The sequence below is a fragment of the Syngnathoides biaculeatus genome, chromosome 2 (genome assembly GCF_019802595.1).
Source record: "Syngnathoides biaculeatus isolate LvHL_M chromosome 2, ASM1980259v1, whole genome shotgun sequence".
Lineage (NCBI taxonomy): Eukaryota > Metazoa > Chordata > Actinopteri > Syngnathiformes > Syngnathidae > Syngnathoides > Syngnathoides biaculeatus.
In genome coordinates this window covers 10,682,753-10,704,042 of record NC_084641.1, presented here as the reverse complement: position 1 = coordinate 10,704,042, position 21,290 = coordinate 10,682,753, and the positions used below count along the sequence as shown (strand labels likewise).

General features: G+C 40.9%; 1 protein-coding gene across 2 annotated transcripts; it reads right to left on the bottom strand.

Moving 5' to 3' along the window:
* Nucleotides 1–13,021, bottom strand: dalrd3 (DALR anticodon binding domain containing 3). Of its 2 annotated transcripts, XM_061832927.1 has the most exons (13): nucleotides 12,332–13,017; nucleotides 9,384–9,691; nucleotides 8,859–9,172; nucleotides 7,947–8,005; nucleotides 7,241–7,342; nucleotides 7,110–7,174; nucleotides 6,895–6,953; nucleotides 6,694–6,776; nucleotides 4,819–4,945; nucleotides 3,312–3,370; nucleotides 3,080–3,196; nucleotides 2,930–2,998; nucleotides 1–1,681 (listed from the first exon to the last, which is right to left on the bottom strand). In XM_061832927.1, exons 1-13 carry the CDS (start codon nucleotides 12,584–12,586, stop codon nucleotides 1,562–1,564), a joined length of 1,737 nt encoding a protein of 578 aa, XP_061688911.1. In that variant the 5' UTR covers nucleotides 12,587–13,017; the 3' UTR covers nucleotides 1–1,561. The 2 variants fall into 2 exon arrangements, 1 of the variants encoding a protein (XP_061688911.1); XR_009796867.1 differs by lacking the exons at nucleotides 1–1,681; nucleotides 2,930–2,998 and adding an exon at nucleotides 4,178–4,278 and having other exon boundaries at nucleotides 3,158–3,196; nucleotides 12,332–13,021.
* Between the last annotated feature and the right edge of the window lie 8,269 nt (nucleotides 13,022–21,290).

The following is a 21,290-nucleotide window of genomic DNA, read 5'->3' as shown; positions in this document are numbered from 1 at the left end:
TTGGACCAAAGAGAAGAATACTGAAAAATCTATTTTGGGACATTTTTCTGAAGCTCTTGGGGAATCAGTCAGTACAGTACTGTATACCGGACTGCTGAATATGGGTCAATGGCAAAACACCTTTGAGCTAGTCCATTACAGAAAACATACAGGATAGAGACAGAACCATTCACACTCCCTGATTTAAAGCCAGTCATGTGACACCAGACCACCAGTGAGCCTTCATATTAGGACAGTGCGAGAAAGGCATTTGGTTCAAGGCTTTGGCGCATTTGAAAACATGTCGCCCTCTTATGTTCTATCTGTTACATTGCAGTTCTACGTCAACAACCAGGGGACAAGACTGCAATTTAATGGCAAAAAAAATATGACAATATTTCAAAACACAGGAAGAAATCTCGTGACGCCATTAAAAATAAACAACAGAACATTGTTCTTCATTCCTCCTGTTTTAATCATTTGATCATAGTCGTTGAGGCCAACAACAATTTCAGTGAGCAAACAGGCATATTTGGGTCATTTCCTTCCCTCAATCCCCCACTGTCATGTAAACAGGAAAATGTTGTTCAAAAACAAGTACTGACAATCCACATTTGGTTTCATGCAGTGAGGGGTGACGTTTGGATGCAGTGTCATTTTTAAAAACAAGGGATGGCACGTTTGACCCAAAGTGAAAAGGCAACACGATCACGTAATACTGACAGATCAATAATAAATCACAATATTCCCCTCCCAACATTTATAAATAATCCTTTTTAAAAAGAAACATCTTCATATACAATATGTTCATGCAATTTCGTGCATTATCTCAATGGCCTGACCAGAATGATCGAAATCATATGCGGAGTTGCCATTCTGTACACGCCTTATTTTATAGTGCTAATAAATATTTATATGGCATTCATAAATAGAAGGTAGATAATCACATGAATTCAGGAATACGGCTTATAAAAAAGCAGATTTTCTTGAGTTAAGAATGAAATGGTTATTTACTTGATATATTTGGCACAGGGAGAAAGAAGGGTCAAAACAATACAATTTAGGGGTGGACATTTGGAATGACATTAAAAAGAGATTTAAACAGCTAAAACGTGTGTTGAGTGCGGCACACAATGTATTGGCATCAGGCTTCAGGAGCAAGTCCAAAGTGTGGCCACACAAGTGCATCTTGCTCATTTGAGCTTTACGCTGCAAAAACAACATTATTTGTCTTTATTAGTCAAAAGTCCCAAACATGATTTGATCACTTTTAAAACTCGTCACCTAAAAAAGTTAGTCTTTAAACAATCCTAACTTTTGTCAAGATCATTTTTACTTGATGGAGAAAAAAAAAAAAACTATGAGATTTTTTCTACTGTCAAGAATTAGGTTGAAACAAGTGAAAATTGTCTAAAAATAAATTTTAGGTGACATTTGAAAGACATTATTCTTGGTGAGATTTCAAGGTTAAAAAAAAAAAAAAAGTGGGGGGCAGGGCTGCAATAACGTGTCTTGATGGAATACAAGCTTAGATGAGTGGCAGGCAGGCAGGGACGGCTGACAAATGTGCCCACCACGGCGGCTATAGTTGCCGAATCGGGGGAAGATTGAGGGTTTCCAGAGCACTGTGGTAGAGCTCCCGCAAGGCTCTCAAAAGATACAGACGGCAGAACATCTGGTTGAAGAGATGAGGCAACGGCTCCTGGGAGGAAATATGGCAAAGAGAGTCAAACATTCCTGTAGAAGAATACAAATTACACATACAGCGGAACTTCGATAAAACGGATCCTGATATCACAGATATTGGATCAAACGGAGCGGCGGGACTGAGCAATATGTCCAAATGAGTTTCCGTTTCTCACTTAAAATGCCGATGACAAAGCCTGTGTTAGTTCCAGAATTGGTCGCTTTTGTTTGGTTTTGTGGTGCAATGCAGCCAGAGAATGAGATTGACTATTTCTGTGTCGCAGAGATACAATAACTAGATCCTCTCGTGCCTGTGTGCCGGCCATGTGATAATGGTGTATGCAATGTCGAGTGTACATTGAGCAGAGAGAAAGTGTCATGGGTGCAGCACTGAGAAACAGAAAACACATCTTTGGAGTCTGTAACATGCACTTGCATGCTTGGCTACGTAATGTTTTGATGGCTGCTTGCGAGCTGTATTGTATTGAAAATACGTGAACATACCTCAAGCGAGCCTTACATGAAGTCCTCTCCAGTCCTGAGCACCGGTGACCACAACCACACGTCTCTTCCCCCCCCCACCATCCACTCCCTGTCATCCATACGGTAACGAGTCTATCCGGTCACATTTGAATTGACAAGTTAAGGCCCAATGATCGTTAAAAAGGGGATGCGGTGGTATCGGAATATAGTACACGATTTTATTGCAATAGTCCAACATCGTGCTATCATAAACAGCAAATTTGACTTGGAGTCAGACCCGGGCATTACGTGTAGTCTGTCTCGGCCGTCTTGTCAACGCCATGCTGCCATGTTTTTTTTTTTTTGTTTTTTTTAAGTATAACTTTATTAGCCGTCAGATTATTACAGATATGCAAGAAGGCTAAAAATAAACTCGCTTTTTTTATTCAAATATACTGGGTGTGATGGAGTCGCGGTGTAAATGTTTTTTGGGGAGCGGTCATTGATTGGATCGGCGAATTATGACATTAAACGGATCATCATAAAATGCTTATTATCGGTCCATACCTATATCGCCGATGGCGTAATGTTAAAAAGTCACTGCACAGTTAATAATGGTTTTATGAGGCAAACACTTTGTCCTGCAATGGATTATCTCTACTTCCACGAATTTCTATGTGAAAATTACATTGCAAATAAGAAGGATTTTTTTAACCTTTGAAGTTCCACTGCAGCGTTATACGTGGCAGTCTATGAACTCCTTCATGGGAATTCCCTAAAGAAAATACAAACATGGCCTCACCCCCAGGACGTGGACTCTGTTGTAGTATGAGCTGAAGTCTTTACTGAGAGACACCAGAAACTTACAGATCTGAGCAGGGGGGAAATCAATGAGCAGTTAGGTAAACAAATCAACACTGGGCCCAAAATGTCATCACTGGTGTCCCCTGACCTGCTCCGTTTTGAGACTGACTCGAGCCCCTCCCCCTTCACAGTCCAACGCTTGTCCTGATTGCTCCAGCAGTTCAGAAAAGGGAATGAGGTAATTGAAGAGGAGGAGCCACTCACCCTGCCAAGACAAAAACAGATCTAAGTTCTTTTCATCTCATGAAAGAACACCGATATCTAAAAATGTCAATTTTTGCTTGATCAAATAACCATCAAATAAAATGGTGCTCTGGTACCTCTTCTTTGAGGGCAGAGAAGTCCAGTTTTGAGCCATCGGGGATTTCTGGGTACAAACCTGGAGATAGGCCAATGCATCGAATACATTATCTGGAAGAACAAGCTTTTTGTTTTGCTTTCATTAGAGTTTGGCAAAGGTGGCATATTATGGACAATAAACTTGCTGGTTTGTATTCAAATAGGTGTCTGGAGTGCCTGCCCACCCATCAAATGTAACACTAAACCACGCGGTAAATCTTTTATATATATTTTTCTTTTTTGTAAGACAATAATACCTTTCTATAAAAGAGTTGTGGGGATGTTTGCAGGCATGACAAAAGTGCTAGAAGATGACAGAGGCAGTACTCTATCCTGTAGTTTTGCAGTATCTGGTCACTTTGCATTGCGATCACAGCAATAAAACACTCGTTGACAAAAGTGAATCCACCATTAGTAAGTACAGTACACATTATAACTTGCTACCTAGGAATATCATTTTCATCCTACTGAACTTGTTTATTGAATTATCACCATTAAAATGTAATCTGTTGTGTCAGCTCTGTGATAAAGCTTCCTGCACTGTTTTTTTAATTGAGACCACAGCATATGAAACCTTTAATCAAATAATAGTTGTCAACTATCCAGAGTGACCGCTTCTAAATTAAATTAATTCTGAACACAGCTACATCCCTAGTTATGAGAGCATGTGAGCAAACATTTACTGTTTTTATTTTTACTTCTCTCATAAGACTGTTTTTTGTTGTTTTTTTTTTTTCAAATGACTTGTGGTTACAAGGCTGTCACCACAAAGTAAATATAGTTTTTTTCAGGAAAGTTATTATTCTTGGGATGTGGGAGGAAACCGGAGTGCCGGGAGAAAACCCACGCAGGCACGGGGAGAACATGCAAACTCCGCACAGGAAGGGCTGGGATTGAACCCTGGTCCTCAGAACTGTGAGGCCAACGATTTCCACCTTCTCCACCGTGCTGCCAAAAATGGAAGGAAAAGTTTATTTTCATAAGTCCATTGAAAAAGTAAAACTTTCATGAATTATAGATTCAGGGTCCACAGTTTAGACAATTTCAAGTGTTTATTTCTTCTTCTACTCAATCACTGTGTTTGCATGTCTGTGTGTGTACAAAATGTGTCTTGTTAACTCTAATTAATCTTACCCAGATGAGCACAGGAACCAGTGGTTAGTTTTATTAGCGTTTGTTATAAATAATATCTATAACTTGATTACTGGTTATGTTCAGCTCAGTCAGATAATAACTCCACGTGTCCCAGTAAAACAACAACTTGCATGCTCCCATGATACACCCATAAAATAGTGTCTCTAAAGTTCAGAACCCAACTTGCCCAGCACTGATCAGCCCTCAGGATTGTTAAGTTGTAAGAATTGGTGTTAATTTGGATTCTCTGTTGTTATGGCACGCATGTATTGTTAAATCGCTTACTTTGTTTGACTTTCTCTGAGCTTCAACATCGATCAAACCGTTTTGTTGATTGAAAGTCTCGACTCTCACCTTTCTCCACTCCTCGGTCGTAGCTGTCAAAGAGCGTGTGCAGTCTGGCACAGTTGTACATCACAAACACGCCGCCTCTCGGCCCTTTGGTGGAAACGCCCCCTTCTCTCTGGACATCCAGAGTGACCTGAACAGACGGGATTGTAACGTGTCTTGTCTTTTGAAGCATATTTGGAAACTTAAGTCAAAATGGACATCATACGCCACACTATAAGGCAGAGAAAACGTGGGCCCAATAATTCATAGAAACCTTAGCCTCAGGGGTAACTGTGCTAAGACACGTGCTGTCATGCATGCTAACAGTGTAACCAGTGTGTTTAAAGGTACTTTGGTGAACAACACAACAACATTTGCAAATGTTGGAATGCAGTGTGCATATAAGGTGCACCACATTGCGAGGTGCCATGTCTAAGGTGGCGTCTCATCTATTTAGAAGAGAATTTAAGACCGTTACGATCGTGACAATACGGTAAATTAAAAAAAAAAAAAACGGAGACCAAAATCTGCAAACACGCAGGCACGCAAACGGTGACCCGCCAATGGGCAAGGGCACACTGTATACCAATAATATCAAGGTGGGAGGGCTGGCAGGGAATGAGTTACATAAGCGGATCCACAAGGCAGGAAAAAAAAGGCTCAAGTATTTTTTAATACTCCAAATACTTGAAACAATCAATATCTTTTTGCAGCCTAAAATAAAATGTATAAATCACTCATTTTCCACAAGCCTTATGTAATAGGATACATTTATAAGTTGTGAACTATTATTTGTGCTTTTTCCTTTACCACTGGTTTTAATCTCTGTTGGTGGTACGGAACCCTGCAAGTTTCATACGTGCATTCATCGTAATTTAATATGAATTTTGCTGTTGCCTTTCCCCTTGGAAAGTTCCACTCATATTTTCACAACCATGTCTGTTCCATTTCTTTGTGTTATTTCTACAATCCTATAAAATGGTTCAGAGGTAAGTGTAATTTTTTTGGGGGGCTCTTTTGCTCCAAACGTTCTCCATTAATGAATAGCACAAGCTTTGGCAATGGCAAAAAGTAAACCAAGTGAAATTTGGCTCATAAATGTGTAAGTTATGCTTTACTTTAAAAAATAAATCTCCCCCACCCCTCCAACATTTTCACCACGTAAGCACATCCTATACCTGGGATGCTACAGCATGTATTTAGTCTCCTTTCAATTAAAGTTTGTTTGCACTCTGAAATAACTCTCCCCTATAGGATGCATCGTCAGACAGCACAGCGATGCTGCTCAACTCGAGTTATCACTGATATATTGTTAAACAAAGAAAGTTGAAAAAAAATTGAGGTAGAAGGCTGGAATGGGAAACGCCTAACGTATTTCAAACCGGCATGTACACAGAATTCAAAAAGCAGTGGAAAAAGGCTTTCACACACACACATTTTGTCACTTGTGGCTGCGAGTGCCTCACCGAACCCCGGTGGTTCCATCCAACAAACGTTAAGAATCACTGCCTTCTAACTACGTTGCTGTATCGACTTTTTTTTTCTTGGGGGGATTATACAGGACAAATTACGGTAACTCAAAATATAAAATCAAAGTTCAGTGTAAAATAGCAGTACAGTACTTCAAATACAAACAGAGTGAATGTTTTCATTTTGTAGTCTGACTGTCAATTAAGATGCTCGTGTGTCCGCATGCACTATGCTGACCACTGCATTTCTATCATTTTGCTTCTAGTCTCTTTTGTTTAATAAGGCATTACCCCTTTGATTTTGATCTGATTTTAAAGAATACACAAATTTAACAGTACTAATTATTGTCAAAATTCCAAGGATTTTTTTTCTGAATTTCCATTAAAATATTTACTAGCTGTATGAAACAGGCTCATGTTTCGATCTCACCGGACTGGTGTGGACTGTGGAGAGAAGCTCAAATCTGATTGTAGCTGAAGTCATAACCCTGATGATGTCATCCCATGTCTGACCTACAAGAGGTGAAGGAAAAAAAGCAAGTACTCACTGTAACTAACATTAATGTTATTAGTCATGCACAGGCACACGGGCGCACACACACACACCACACACACACACACACACACACACCTTCTACTTGATCTCCATACTTCAGCTCCGAGGCCTCCTTCATTTGACCTCTTCGAAGCCTGTTGAAAGGAAAACAGGAAAAAGAACAAACTGTTTACCATCAAGCATCCTGTCAAAAGAGTTCAATATCATGTTTTTGTTACTGCAGGAAGAAAAAAAAACAAGGTCAGAGAGGAGCAGGAGGATAGGGAACTCTTGATGAAGATGCATCTTACTGCAAGTACTGTGCAGATGAGAGTTGAGAAGCTGGAGTTTTCACAGGCCCACACACCAGATGTCTCTGCAAACACCCAAGAAGGTAAAAATAGTAACGAGAAAGCATGCACGCAAGTATCCGTGTGGTTACCTGTATGTGTGTCGCCCCACTGGCTCTCCAGAGCATCGCTATCTGTTGCTGGCGGAACTCATCCTGGCAGGAAGTCACGTGCAAGGCGGTTACCATGGCAACCTGTGAAACATGACCAAAGATGTAGAAATCTTCCATTCATTGTCCTGTTGTGGGCCATTGCATATAATAAGCCGTGTATGGAAGTAAATAAGTGCCACCAGGATTTGAATTTGAAATGCCACAGAAAACAGGATTTGAATTTGAAATGTAAAGTCATCACATTTTCAATAGTTGTATTTCAGTGTAACTTTTCAATGTTAACAGTTCCAACTGGCTACAATTCGCTGTCTGAAATTCAACAGGCTACAATTCGCGAACTGTCTGAAATTGAATTGAACTGAATGAACTCACGCGACGTCACATACTAAGAAAGCGTAACTGGACTGGCTGGCTATTTGGTTCTGACCGGAAGTAACCCTGCCTGGTGGCACAGACGGTGAATTTTAGACACTGAATTGTAGCCAGTTGAATTTCAGACAGCGAATTGTAGCCAGTTGAACTGTTAACATTGAAAAGTTACACTGAAATACAACTATTGAAAATGTGATCACTTTACATGTCAAATTCAAATCCTGTTTTCTGTGGCATTTCAAATTCAAATCCTGGTGGCACATATTTACTTCCATAACCGTGTGCCTCTGGGATCACGTGCGCACTGTCTTACAGTGCTGTCAGCTGTGGCGAGGACCAGTTGTGCCAGATGGGAAACGCTGTCTCTGTGGACTGAACACACATGCACCAATAATCTGTTAGCAGCAAATAAACAGAGAACAAATGAATAAATGTTTCTTTAAATCCTAATGTCTTATCTTTCTAGTAATGATTTGATTAGTTTGTGGCAGTACAGTTTAGCTGTGAATGCGAGCATAAGTCGTTGTTCATCTCTATACTGTATACAGTGTACCCCCATTATTCGCGGCTGTTACAATATCTTACACCACAGCGAAAAATGGATGCAGTATTAAAACACACTCGTTGCATTGTCTGTATGCATGCCATTACATGTTTTAACGTGTTTGTAAGCTACCATGTGATGGTGCTCACGAGGCAGTGAGGAACAATTGCATTTAACATCTGCAAGCAGAAGAAACTTACATTGCCCCACACACTGTAGGCAAGTCACTATTGACGATGTTGTACACACTGTTTAGGAGAGAATTTAAGACATTTACAATTGTGAAAATAGGTAAATAAATTGGAAATTAAATAAATGAAATTATAAATTAAAAAAAAAAAACTTGAAGACCAAAATCGGCGAATATGTGAGACTGCAAATGTTGAGCCACAAATGAGCGAGGGCACACTGCACCCTGTGATTGGCTGGCAAATGATGACCCATTGAAAACTCACAAACACAGGAGCATGTGAACTCTACACAGGAGGGTCTGAGCTGAGGGTAGATCTCTGCCATGCTTCCCAATAAAAATAGATTTTTTTTCAATAATATCATTATTTTCCATCATCTGCAGTGTCCTGCTTAGTATCTTGTAAAATGACTATAAAGTTGAATGCAATCACATATTTATAATACCCCACAGTGTGCGGGCTCCGCTAAGGCTACTTGATCATACGTCACCTGTGTAGGTTCCAAGGCTGGGATCGTATCCTAGCAGCCCCTCGTCCTGGAACACTCGTTTTAGGTTTATCCTCACAGCGCCATCATTTTCGCCCTTATCCGCCTTCTTCCTGCCTGGCCCACCGCTTGTCTTCCTGCCTCTCTCGAGTTCCCTCTCTCGGTACGGCGACTTTTCTAGCGCTTCCTGGATTTTCTCCTCCCGCTCGTCATTGGTCCAGTTGGCCGGGAACGTTGGCCAGTCGATTCCCAAAGTGCGGAGGAAAATGACGATGGTGCTATCTTCAGGCAGCAGGGGGCACATGGACACTGTAAATCTGAGACAGGTTATGGTTAGGGTTACCATCAGCAACTTTGAAATCATTTTCCATATTAAAAGACAAATTAACAGATGCTTTTCAGTGGACAACATGGTCAAGATAGAAGTTTTTCATTTTCACAATAACAAAGTGTACAGCAAAAAAATGTCTCTCCTGAAAAATGGAATTTTCCGAAGTGACAAATTAAGAGTAGAAAAGTGGAACCTACCCTTGGCTTTTCAACAGTCCCCCCATGTGGTCAGCCAACAGAATGGTCCTGAGTTGGCCCAGAGTGAGGCTATCAGGAGTGGGAGGGTCGGGTTTTGGGTGCAGGGCCGGACAGTTGAGCACCACACAGCCCTGCCTCTGAGCAGCAGGAGTCAGGTACTCTGTGGCTCCGCCCTCCAGCACAGCCTTGAAGGCTGCAGCCCGATCCACCCTCACCCTCAGACCTTCATTCATCACCTCCCCGCCCGCCACGGGGAGAACGCCACGCCCGCTGACAGACAGAATCCTGGTCATCACTGCCGGAAAGACCTGCGTGGAAACAAAAAGCAAGCACCAATGTTGCAATTGTGATGAATTTATGGATTCGTCAAGATACAGTGGAACCTCGGAGTTCAAACATAATTCATTCTTGTGAAGTCTTCAAAGTTCCATCTTACAAATAGTAAATTCCCAATTTAATTCCCATTTATGTCAAACGTACCTGCAATTAAACAACAACAAAAAAAATACATACATTTAAAGCCACTTATCATTTACCTTTTTGGTCGCAGTGTAATGGCATCAGTGGATGGAAGAAAGGAACAAGGGTTATGTCGAAGTCACCCTCCATTTCTTCTATTATCTTTGTTCTGTAATGCTAGTCAATCCTTTGGCAGCACTAGCTGCCTTTTATCACGTTTATTCCTTAGGATAGTCAAAATAGTTAACTTATGATACTGGTTAGCAAGATTCGTAACACACACTCCATTTCCATACTTCCTTCCTTAAATCCACTGTGGTCTGCACAACTTTCCTTTTTCCTTAGCTGCAGGTAGCACTGATGTCTTTCTTTGGGCCCATGGCTATGAAAATACTGGAAAAATTGAAAAAATATTTATCTTGAAAAGCACTCACAAATTTCCAACACCGTGCCCTTATACTAATCCATAGGACTGCAACCTCTGATGCAGACTGAGCTATCTCTACAGTGAAGAAAATAAGTATTTGAACACCCTGCTATATTGCATGTCCTCCCACTTAGAAATCATCGAGGGGTCTGAAATTTTCATGTCCACTGTGAGAGAGATAACCTCAAAAGAAAAATCCAGAAATCACAATGTATGATTTTTTTAAGGTTCTTGGCGCTGCTCTCCTTGAACCACAGTTTCTCCTTCTCCGTCAAGTTTGAGTGATTAGTGATTGCATGGGGTGGTCAGGTGTCTTTATGCAGCTAACGACCGCACACAGATGCATCTGATTCAGGACAATACATGGAGTGGAGGTGGACTTTTAAAGGTGGACGAACGGGTCTTTTGAGGTTCAGAATTCTGGCTGATAGACAGGTGTTCAAATACTTAGTTGCAGCTGTATCACACAAATAAATTGTAAAAAAAAATAAAAATAAATGTAAAAAAATCACCCATTGGGATTTATGGATTTTTCTTTTTAGATTATCTCTCTCACAGTGGACTTGCACCGACGATGAAAATTTCAGATCCTTCCATGATTTCTAAGTGGGAGAACTTACAATATAGCAGGGTGTTCAAATATTTATTTTCTTCACTGTATCAGTCTGTGCTCATTTTTGTTTGTCTTAGACACTGAAAGCATATCTAATGAGATTCCTGTTTAGATAGTTTTTATTTGAATTGTCTTACAGTGGCCTAAACAATAATAAATATACCTTTGAAGAATAAAACCAAAAGTCTGTCTTGTTTTACATGAACATCTTGGCCTACTATGCTGTTATACTTTAAAATGTATTTTGATGATGCTACATGGAGAGAAAAGTATTTCTTTTAGGTGGTACTGAGTGTAAAAAGTTTTAGTTTGACTGGCTAGTCTGGATTCCAGTGTGTAAACCGTTTCTCAACTGAGAGTTTCGATACAGAAAATGGATAGACGGATAGATGGTTTGACTTCCGTACACACACACACACGCACGCACGCGCACACACACACACACACACACTATTTTACACTCTATACATGGTTCCAGTTTCTGTCTGGCTGACCCATATTGTGATCTGCCATTCATGGATTTGCCTCAAGCACACTGTCTGGTCGATCATGGTGGCCTGTATTTTACAGTATGACCTTTTCTGTTTTTGTTTTTTTTTTTTTTAAATGTAAATGTGTTTAATATCCATGTCTTTCAGTTCCTCTGATCTATTTTTGGAAGCACATACACAGTACAGATTTTATGACGTATGAGATTGACATTATTATATATAAATGGGCAGAATGGTGGCGCAGCTGTAGAGCATTGGCCTCACAGTTCTGAGGTCCCGGGTTCAATCCCGGACCAGGGCACGGGGACTCTAAATTGTCCGTAAGTGTGATTGTGAGTGTGCCTGTTGTCTGTCTCCATGTGCCCTGTGATGGGTTGGCAACCAGTTCAGGGTGTACCCCGCCTCCTACCCAATGACAGCTGGGGTTGGCTCCAGCACTTCCGCGACCCTTATGAGGATAAGCAGCTAAGAAAATGGATAGGCGGATGGATAGATAAGAGTGGTAATCACTAAGAACCCACAAAATAAGCGAAGCTTTATTGGAATTTTGACCATTTTTAAAAATTTGAAAATAAAAATGCTCTGAATGACAACATGTTTGTATTTGGAATGAGAGATTGTTGTTAGATTATAGAACACAAAATTCTCGAACTACATACCAATAAACGGCAAATTAAGTGCTCTCAATTTTTTTCGAGAGCTGCATGGTTAGGGTTACTATCGCTGAGCAGTCTTTTAGTCCCCCAAATTGTGCTCTTTGTCGGTTTATATGAACCATATTACACTTGTATCTACGAATCTGACACGGTGTGTTCGTATGAGTGTTTTTTTGTTTGTTTGTTTGTTTGTTTGTTTTTGGGTGGGTGAAATTAACGTTGAATCCATTTGTTATGGTTATGGTCTGCTTTATTTGAATATGGTACCGAACCAAAGGTAGTGTAATGAGCCAGATGCTAACCTGTCCGTCCGCATAGAGCGTGTTGAGCATGGTACTCGGCGACAAGAAGTCTCTGGTTCGGAGGTTCTTGGCGCTGCTCTCCTTGAACCACAGTTTCTCCTTCTCCGTCTCGGGGAAAATCACATCACCGTCCCTCCTGCGGTCAATGTCGTGGGCATTAGCGCGCATATCCCGCAGTGCGGAGCTCAGTGCCCGGACCGTGGCAGTGATACGGAGGGGTGAAGACGACTCTTCGATGTTGTCCATCGTTATCATACCAACACATACGGGTGTTAGCTAGAAGCGCATCCGTGCCATGCTAATACATGCACCGTCGTGGTGTGAGGCTATCTGGGACACGGCACACAGAAACCGGGAACAGTCGAGTAGTCGTCGATGTCAGATATGGGCTATGTGGAAAGGGCGCATTGGCTGTTTTTTTAAATCTATTTTTTCCAACCGGAACGCTTTTGCTTCCTTTCGTGTTCCTCTTCGGGTGTATTTTCGCGTTGGACAAAGACCAAAATTACTGTTGCTCGATGCGTTACTGCATCAGAATTCCCACATAGTTTCCCGCCAGGACACGCCCCACTGCAATATGAAATGGTCCGAAACATGGATTAGGATTAGGGTGGTTTAGAGTTAGTGAGAAACAATGCCTCCACATTTAAATCGTAGATTTTCTCGTTTGGCAATAGGAGGGCGTGTTCTTCCTGTGATACAACAGCCAATCGTAGTGCAGGGGCACAGTCGGCAACCAGTAACGTTGGAGGAGGGTGCGTTTCACTTCGATAATTGACATGCGTTTTTTTTTTTTTTAAACTACATGCTTATGATGACGCTAAAATCGGAGGGTAAAAGTCGTCATTGCATTCCATGTCTGTGGAGAAGAAAGAAACCAACACACCAAGGATGTCGCTACATTTTGCTTCGCTCGTCTGCGCACAACGCCGTGCAACTTCGACAAGCGACTTCTCGTAAACTTTGACAGATAATTTATTTTTGTTTGTTTCTTTGTATAAATTGTACGTATTGGCAGCATAACACTTTGACAATGTTAGTAGGGTCATGAAAATGTCGAGAATTTCGTTAAAATAAATGAGTAAAGGATGCACGGGGGATCAACTGGTAAAGCCTTGGCCTCACAGTTCTGAGGTCACGGGTTCAATCCCAGAAACGCTTGTGTGGAGTTTGCGTGTTCTCCCCGTGCCTGCGTGTGTTTTCTCGGGCACTCTGGTTTCCTGCCACATCCCAAAAAGATGCATTAATTGGACACTCTTAATTGCCCCTAGGTGTGACTGTGAGTGAAGAAACAACAGGAAGCAGAACTGGAGGTGGCAGAAATGAAGATCTTGAGGTTCTCGCTCGGAGTGAGCAGGTTGGATAGGATTAGAAATGAGCTCATTAGAGGGACAGCCAAAGTTGGATGTTTTGCTGACAAGGTTCGAGAGAGCAGACTTTGATGGTTTGGACATGTTCAGAGGCGAGAGAGTGAGTATGTTAGTAGAAGGGTGCTGAGGATGGAGCTGCCAGGCAAAAGGGCGAGAGGAAGACCAAAGAGAAGGTTTCTGGATGTGGTGAGGGAAGACATGAGGGCAGTTGGGGTTAGAGAGGAAGATGCAGGAGAGAGGCTAAGATGGAAAAAGATGACACGCTGTGCCGACCCCTAACGGGACAAGCCGAAAGAAGAAGAAGAAGGTGTGATTGTGAGATTGTGTCTCCCTGTGCCCTGCGATTGGCTGGCGACCAGTTCAGAGTGTACCCCGCCTCATGCCCGCGGACAGCTAGGATAGGCTGCAGCACTCCCCGTGCCCCTCGTGAGGATAAGCGGCAAAGAAATGGATGGATAAATTACTAAATTAGGAAACTAAGATTTAATTTCAATGTCCATGCAATGCCTTTGAAGGGAACGCTGACCTTTCCAAAAAGTACGTTCCGTTAGGCGTCATGGTTATAGCGCTCTGGTGCAGCTACATTTTATATCTATGTTGCTATCCGTCGTCTCGTTGATTCAACAGATTTAACTGATTGCTTTGTTTTACCCTGACGATATAATGCGTGATGGTGTCGATATTTAACCCTAACCTGACTAGCAACCGGTTCACGGTGTAGTTCGCCTTTAATAATACACAAATGTATCATAGAATATTGTAACATTCGTGCGTGATCATTTCTTGTTTATAGTTATATAAACATATACAAAAAAACTGTAATGTGATGAATGTACTCCACCAGAAAGAATGTCATGAGAAAAAGGTGGCAAAAACATAAGCGTTGAAAACCTTTACAGTAACATTAAGGACAATATAGTCAGGTAAGGTTTTTATTATAAATAGTTGGTAATTGTAGTGCTTCATGTTTCTTAATGTAAAATGTGTAAAAAGAACATGCACAGAGACAAAATAAAACTTAGTCTGAAGAGATTTCATGATAATGTGATTTTTAACATGTTCACTTTTTATAAACAGTGCTTTGAATAGTGACGTGGACTACAGTGCTCTGAGTGGATGTTAGCATTCCGGATGCTCCTGAGGATTTATATTTGGTGTCATTCTTGGCTGACACGGAATTCCCGGTTGCCATCTGTTGTCCAAGCAAGCCGGGAGAAAACGTGTCATTGAAGAAACACACCAAGTGGTCTTCTTCTTTTCCAAGGGCGTTTACCGTGCAAAGACCCTGATCAATAACAAAATGATTTGCAGTGCTCGACACCACCGTCAAAGACCGTCGAGAATGTAGACAGGTCACGTGTGGAGAAGTATTACACGAGGTGGGATGGAAACGGAACCCTTAACCAGCTGGAGCTCACAATCACAGCTGCATTATGGGTTCCGTTACCATCCCATCCGCCAAAATCAAATTCCCAGTTCAGGTGAGGCAACTTGTCCTGAAAAGGAGACAAGATCAGAAAATACCAATAAGTACTACATATGAAAACTTACAAACCGCTTATAACTGCAAAGTATCAATTGAGCCTGTGCGCGTACAAATTGTTTAAAAGAGGCATATTGGGAATTTTTCACAACACAATTTCCAGGTGTCTCCACAAAAGCTTGCTGACATTCTTAGGTCATGGCATAAACAACATATGACTTGGGCATAAAGATTTTCATTTGATTGAGTTTTATTCATATTTTTTACATACAAATAATACATTCGCTGCATGTATGACTCTACTACGGTGTTAGTGTAAGTTTCTGCAATAATTGACACGTCACGACTTATGTACAAATTGATAGGAGCGGAACTCAATCGTAAAAAACAAGTTGAGTTAAATATTTAACCGAGTTGAAGTGGCCTTTTTTGGGGGAAAATAAACATACGTCAGAAAGCTAATGAAGTGTATTCATATGTGAAACATAGGAGACAAAGGACTTTCCTAAAAAGTGCAAAGATGCGAGTAAAAATTTGCTATCATATTTTTTGCAAGTATAGTATTTAATTTTACCGTATTAATTTTTATACACGCATTTATCAGGTTAATTTTCAGCTACTTAAGGTCTTTGAAAAGTTCATTTAGCATAAAAGCATAGTTGTGTAAATAATAGTGTATCTGTTTAAATAGGTTATTTTGAAATGATGTTTTGGTGGCACGGTGGTGCAGCTGGAAAGTGTTGGCCTCACAGTTCTGAGGACCCAGGTTCAAACCCTGCCCACTTTGCATGTTCTCCCCGTGCCTGCGTGAGATTTCTCTGGGCACTAGGTCAGTTTCCCAGAAACATTAAGTGAACACTCTAAATTGCCCCTAGGTGTGATTTTGAGTGCAGCAGTTGTCTGTCTCCATTTCAGGGTGTACCCCGCCTCCTGCCCGTTGACAGCTGGGATAGGCTCCAGCACTCTCCGCAACCCTCATGAGAATAAGCAGCGAAGAAAATGGATGGATAGACATGATCTTTTCTTCATTGTTGTGTAAAAGTGGGTCACAACAATAGGACAACGTGGGTCCCGTTGTGACAACAATACAGAACCACTGGTCTAGCCCATGACAGTCATTTATTTGCAGGCCACTAAATATCTTCCAAAGAAAAAAGGCAATGGCTTGGGAAAAGATATTCCGGCATTGCTTCAAAGTACTTATGACATACTGTAAACTCTGATGTCATTCCTATAATCTGTGAAGGTACAATACACAGCATTTTCCAACATACGTTGAGCCAAGACAAATTTTACTTAATGAAAAATCTCCCAGCATAGCACCAAATAAAAAGTTCAACCCTTCAAAAAAAGGTTCTTGTCTCAATTTACTCAAATGGACTTTCTCGATATAGAGTCTGAGCCTGTTCGGTTGAAAACAAAGTTGTTGTTCTGTTCTATCAATAGCAACAGGTTGATACGCAGGTAATTGTAATTTGATGCCTTATTCCAGAGTGTCCAAACAACGGTGTGGGGGCCATCTGGAGTCCGCTGGCCATGTTTTAGCAGGCCACAAGATACACCAAAATTAACAGTTGGTACATATGTCTTGCCTACTGTGTTTTTTTTTCCCTATACTAGGTGGCAAGGCAGGAGAACAGAGGAAATTCATACAGAGCGGTTCTAGATATGCAAAAGCGCAAATAACCTCTGTGCAGCTAAGAGTAACACAATTATTATTTAAAATGCCCCAAAGAATACAGACAACCCATTAGAAAAACAAATGGTATGAAATGCAATTTTTGCTTCTCTCACTGCTGTTTCAAGATGAGCTTAAGTACAATTTGCTCCTGTTTTGGTTCTAAATGTGAAGATGTGATTCTGCACGGGAGGATCGGATCTATTCTGGGTACGCACAGGACTACTGGACTTCCTAAAAATCCCAACAAATCATTGACTTTTTGCTTCATCGCCGAGCTGTTTTCTTATACTGTACATACTAACGTATAATTCGCATATATTGACAAAAAATAATGGAATGGTTTAAGCATAGTATACCTTGCATCATTTGTTTTTTTTCTTTATACAGCCTTTGGAAGAAAAAGCGTGGACACCCCCGATTAAGCCTTCGAGACTTTTTTTTTTTTTTCTTTAAAGCTCAGTGACTTCCTCTCAAAGCACAACCAAACAAAATCCACTCGCCCAACACAACCAAAACTCAACTCACACACACACACACACCTACAAACAATGCTGTCCACTCACCTGATGTCTCCTTTGTGGACATGCACAGGAACGGCCTCGTCTTGAAAAACCTGTTGCCTCCCTCACAATGGAAAGTAAAAGTCGTCGCGTCACTGGAGGTCAGCTGGATGACTCAAATGGAGACAAGCAACGACAGGAGCTTCTTCGGCTGACTTGAAGCTGGAAACGGGAAGTCCCGAGCAGACGGAGGAGCGCACACGTTCGGCTTTCCGACTCAGACGCTGATGAGGAGCAAATCATTTGTATGTCTGCATCGTTATCGTCACGCTGCACGGTCACGTGTCGCAAGAATTCACACACACGCAAAGAAGCAAAATGTCTCTCACGCTGATGAGAAAGTTTGCGTGAAAGGTAAGCGCGTATTTTGTGTATCTCACCAGCACGGGTGAGTGTTCTGCTCTTCCTCGTCGTTGTCCTTGTCGCATCCTCAAGCAGTGGCGTGTTGTCACACAACTTCCTCTTTATAAACCCTCCGCATTCATTTCACTTTCACTTCTAACCACAAGACAAAACTCCTCCCTCTCTTCCTGATTCGACTCCCGGCCGAGAGAGCCCTCATTTAAACTGCACACTTCTTATTTTCTGGATTTGAAATATTCTGCATTGTAATCACACACAAGATGAAGTCAATGAGTTCGTTTTGTAGAGTCGATAAGAATGTGTTTTTAAAAGGATTGTTTTCTTTTTCGGGGGAAATGGAATTGGTTTTATACTATATATTTTTCCATTTTTATTTTCTACAGATTTCAATGAGATGTGGATGTATTTTTTTTTTGCCAGAACTTAAATTTTGTACCAAATAAATGTAATCAAATTTATACGATGTTTTTATCACTGTGGATGAAATGTGTATAGCCAATGCTTTCATTTAATTTTGTTCAGACTTTTTTTTTTTTCAAGAACAAACTATATTTTGTACTAATCCATACTTAAATATTTTTGGGGAAAACTTTTTTCAATCTTTTGTTCAGATTACACATTTTGCTTTGGTTGAAATTTTCTACAATTTTATTTTATACAGATATTGTGAAAAGGAAATTATTTTTTAAATCCCATTAAAAAAACCTTTTAAACAAGCTGTATCAAAAATAATTTGCAACGCTGCACAGTTTTGTAACGACATGCACTAAATATGATTTTAGGATGCATATTGCGATCGTCACCATCCAACATAAATTACATTTTTTAATTTTTTTTATTGACACTTTCCCAGATGTATCCATTATTTACTCCTAAGATTTGTTAGTGTGGTTGTTTGATCCTAAAATTTTGGCAGTTCTCCACATTGTGGCTGTGCCAGGAGCATTTCAAAATGATTCGGTTACATATTGAAAAACAAATCATACTTTAAGGCTTAAGCTGCTAAGACTTTTATTGGAAAATGAATCAAATGTGTGCCAATAGTCAAATCTAAAATATTGATGGGATCAAATATGGTGAAATGGATATACAAATGTTTTAAAATGGACTTGTTCTACAGAGTTTGTGCCGTTGGATTGTCAAATATATACAATATCTATACATTCATTTATATTTTTTTGGGGGGTGGCTGTAGATAGGAAAGCTATTTGTGCTGATGGTTGTAATACAATCCTCATACTGAACACTCACCTCCATGCCCTTCAATTGTGCTCACACCAGGTGAGACCAACAGACTGTGACCAGTACAATTCCCACAGGTCTGTCTGTCGCCAAACCTGGAAAGTACGGTGGATGTGTTGGAGTTTGACCCTCCCTGGAGACGAGCGATCTTGGCACGACCCACCCTGGCCCCGCTTCAGCCTCCCTTTTTTGGCCATGAGTAAAAGCTGCACAATAACGAATTACTTGTAATTAATTGTAAGTAATTATAAATCCACCCATCCATTTTCTATAACAGTTATTAGTGTCAAAAGGGAGTTAAAGCATATCCCATCTGACTTTCGGCTCGAGGCTGGATACACACTGTCCAATACAGTCCCAGCAGTGAAGCATGGTGGTGGGAGCATCATGCAGTGGGGGTGACTTACAGGGGCAGGGACAGCAATTAAAAGGAAGTTTAGTGGGGCCAAGTACAGAGATATCCTGGATGAAAACCTTCTCTAGAGTGCTCAGGACCTCACACTGGGCCAAAGGTTTACCTTCCAACAAGACAATGATCCAAAGCACACAGCTAAATTAATGGAATGGCTTCAGAAATGAATGGCCCAACCAGAGCCCTGACTTAAAGGAAGATTCTCCCCAAAATTATAGGAATGAGAGTTCACCTTAAAAGTTAGTCCATGAGGGTTCAGTGTTTCTTTTAATGCCAGAGTTATCCACATATTTCATCAAGAAACATCTCTAAATTGAAAAAGTATTATCAAAATTCCTATCTCGCTCAGACATTTCAATGAGCCCGGCTGGAAAACTAACAGCCAATCAGCATTTGCCACACCTGCAGTGCTTGCTGTTCTGACCCCCCATTGCTCCTGGATACATTTCACCGAACAGAGAATGTCCAATATTTGGCAATTGAGCATCTCTGGAGAGACCTGAAAATGGCTCTCCACCAAGATTCACCATCCAACCTGACAGAGACTGAGAGGATCTGGAAGGAGGAAAGGCAAAGGATCCCCAAACCAGGGGTGAAAAACTTGTTGCAAAGAGCCCTACTAGCTCAAAAGGGTGCTTCTACCAAATACTGAGCAAACAGTCTGAATACCTAAGGCTGTGTGACGTTTAAGTTTCTTTTTTTTTTTTTTTTGGGTGGGGCACTAAGTCTGCAAAAAAAAACAATTCAATTATTTCCCAGTATGCTCTGTGTACATTGAGGGGGAAAATTATCTTAAATGATTGAAGCAAACCGCTGCAATATAACAAAGAGTGAAAAATTTAAGGGGGTCTGAATACTTTCCATACCCAAGGTACCCAACAATAATTCGCACCAATGAATTACAGGGCACAGTTCTGAGGACCACGGTTCAAACCTTGGCCCCGGGTGTGTGGAGTTTGCATGTTCTCCCCGTGCCTGTGTGGGTTTTTTTCCGGACACTCCGGTTTCCTCCACCATCCCCAAAACATGCAATATCAATCGGACACTCTAAATTGCCCGTAGGTGTGATTGTGAGCATGGCTGTCTGTCTCTATGTGCCCTGCAATTGGCTGGCAACTAGTTCAGGGTGTACCCTGCCTCCTGCCCGTTGACAGCTGGGATAGGCTCCAGCACTCCCGTGACCCTTGTGAGGGTAAGCGGCAAATAAAATGTATGGATGGATTACAGCAGTTGTGTCCAAAGTTTGTTTTTTTTCCCCCCAAAAGCACACATATAGAAAACTCTAATTCACTTTGACATGCTTTACTTTTTACTTTCCATGCTAAAACCAAACAATCCTTGTCGTCAATTGTATATTTCTTTTTATGTTTATAAATTAAAAAAAAAACAAACACCATGTGGTAAACATTTTTGGATAGCCTGTGACCCTGTATCTCACTTCCAGTGGAAATTTCAGGTAAGTGGGTTATTTTCAGCAGCGCAATGTACCGTTTCCAGTGGGGGCGCTATTGAAGCAAGGACCGTTTAGAAGCAAAATAAGAGGAACTCTATTTTGAAAATTTGTAAACAAAATTATTGTAATTGTGTTTTTGCATAGTGATAAGCATGGAATTGAATATTCATAATTTTTTTTTTTTGTTGCTTTCATACTTACTGCTCATTTTGCATTTGCCCATACAGTGTAAGTATTGCAATTTTCACAAACCGAAACAAACTTTTGTCGTACTTCTATAAAATGTTAGTTTGACCTGATAGTAGGACACGAGTAAAATGTCCTATGGGGCATGGGGTAGTTGTAATCAGCCCTCTCTAGCCCCACGTTGTGGCTCTAATTTGATTTTCAAGAAA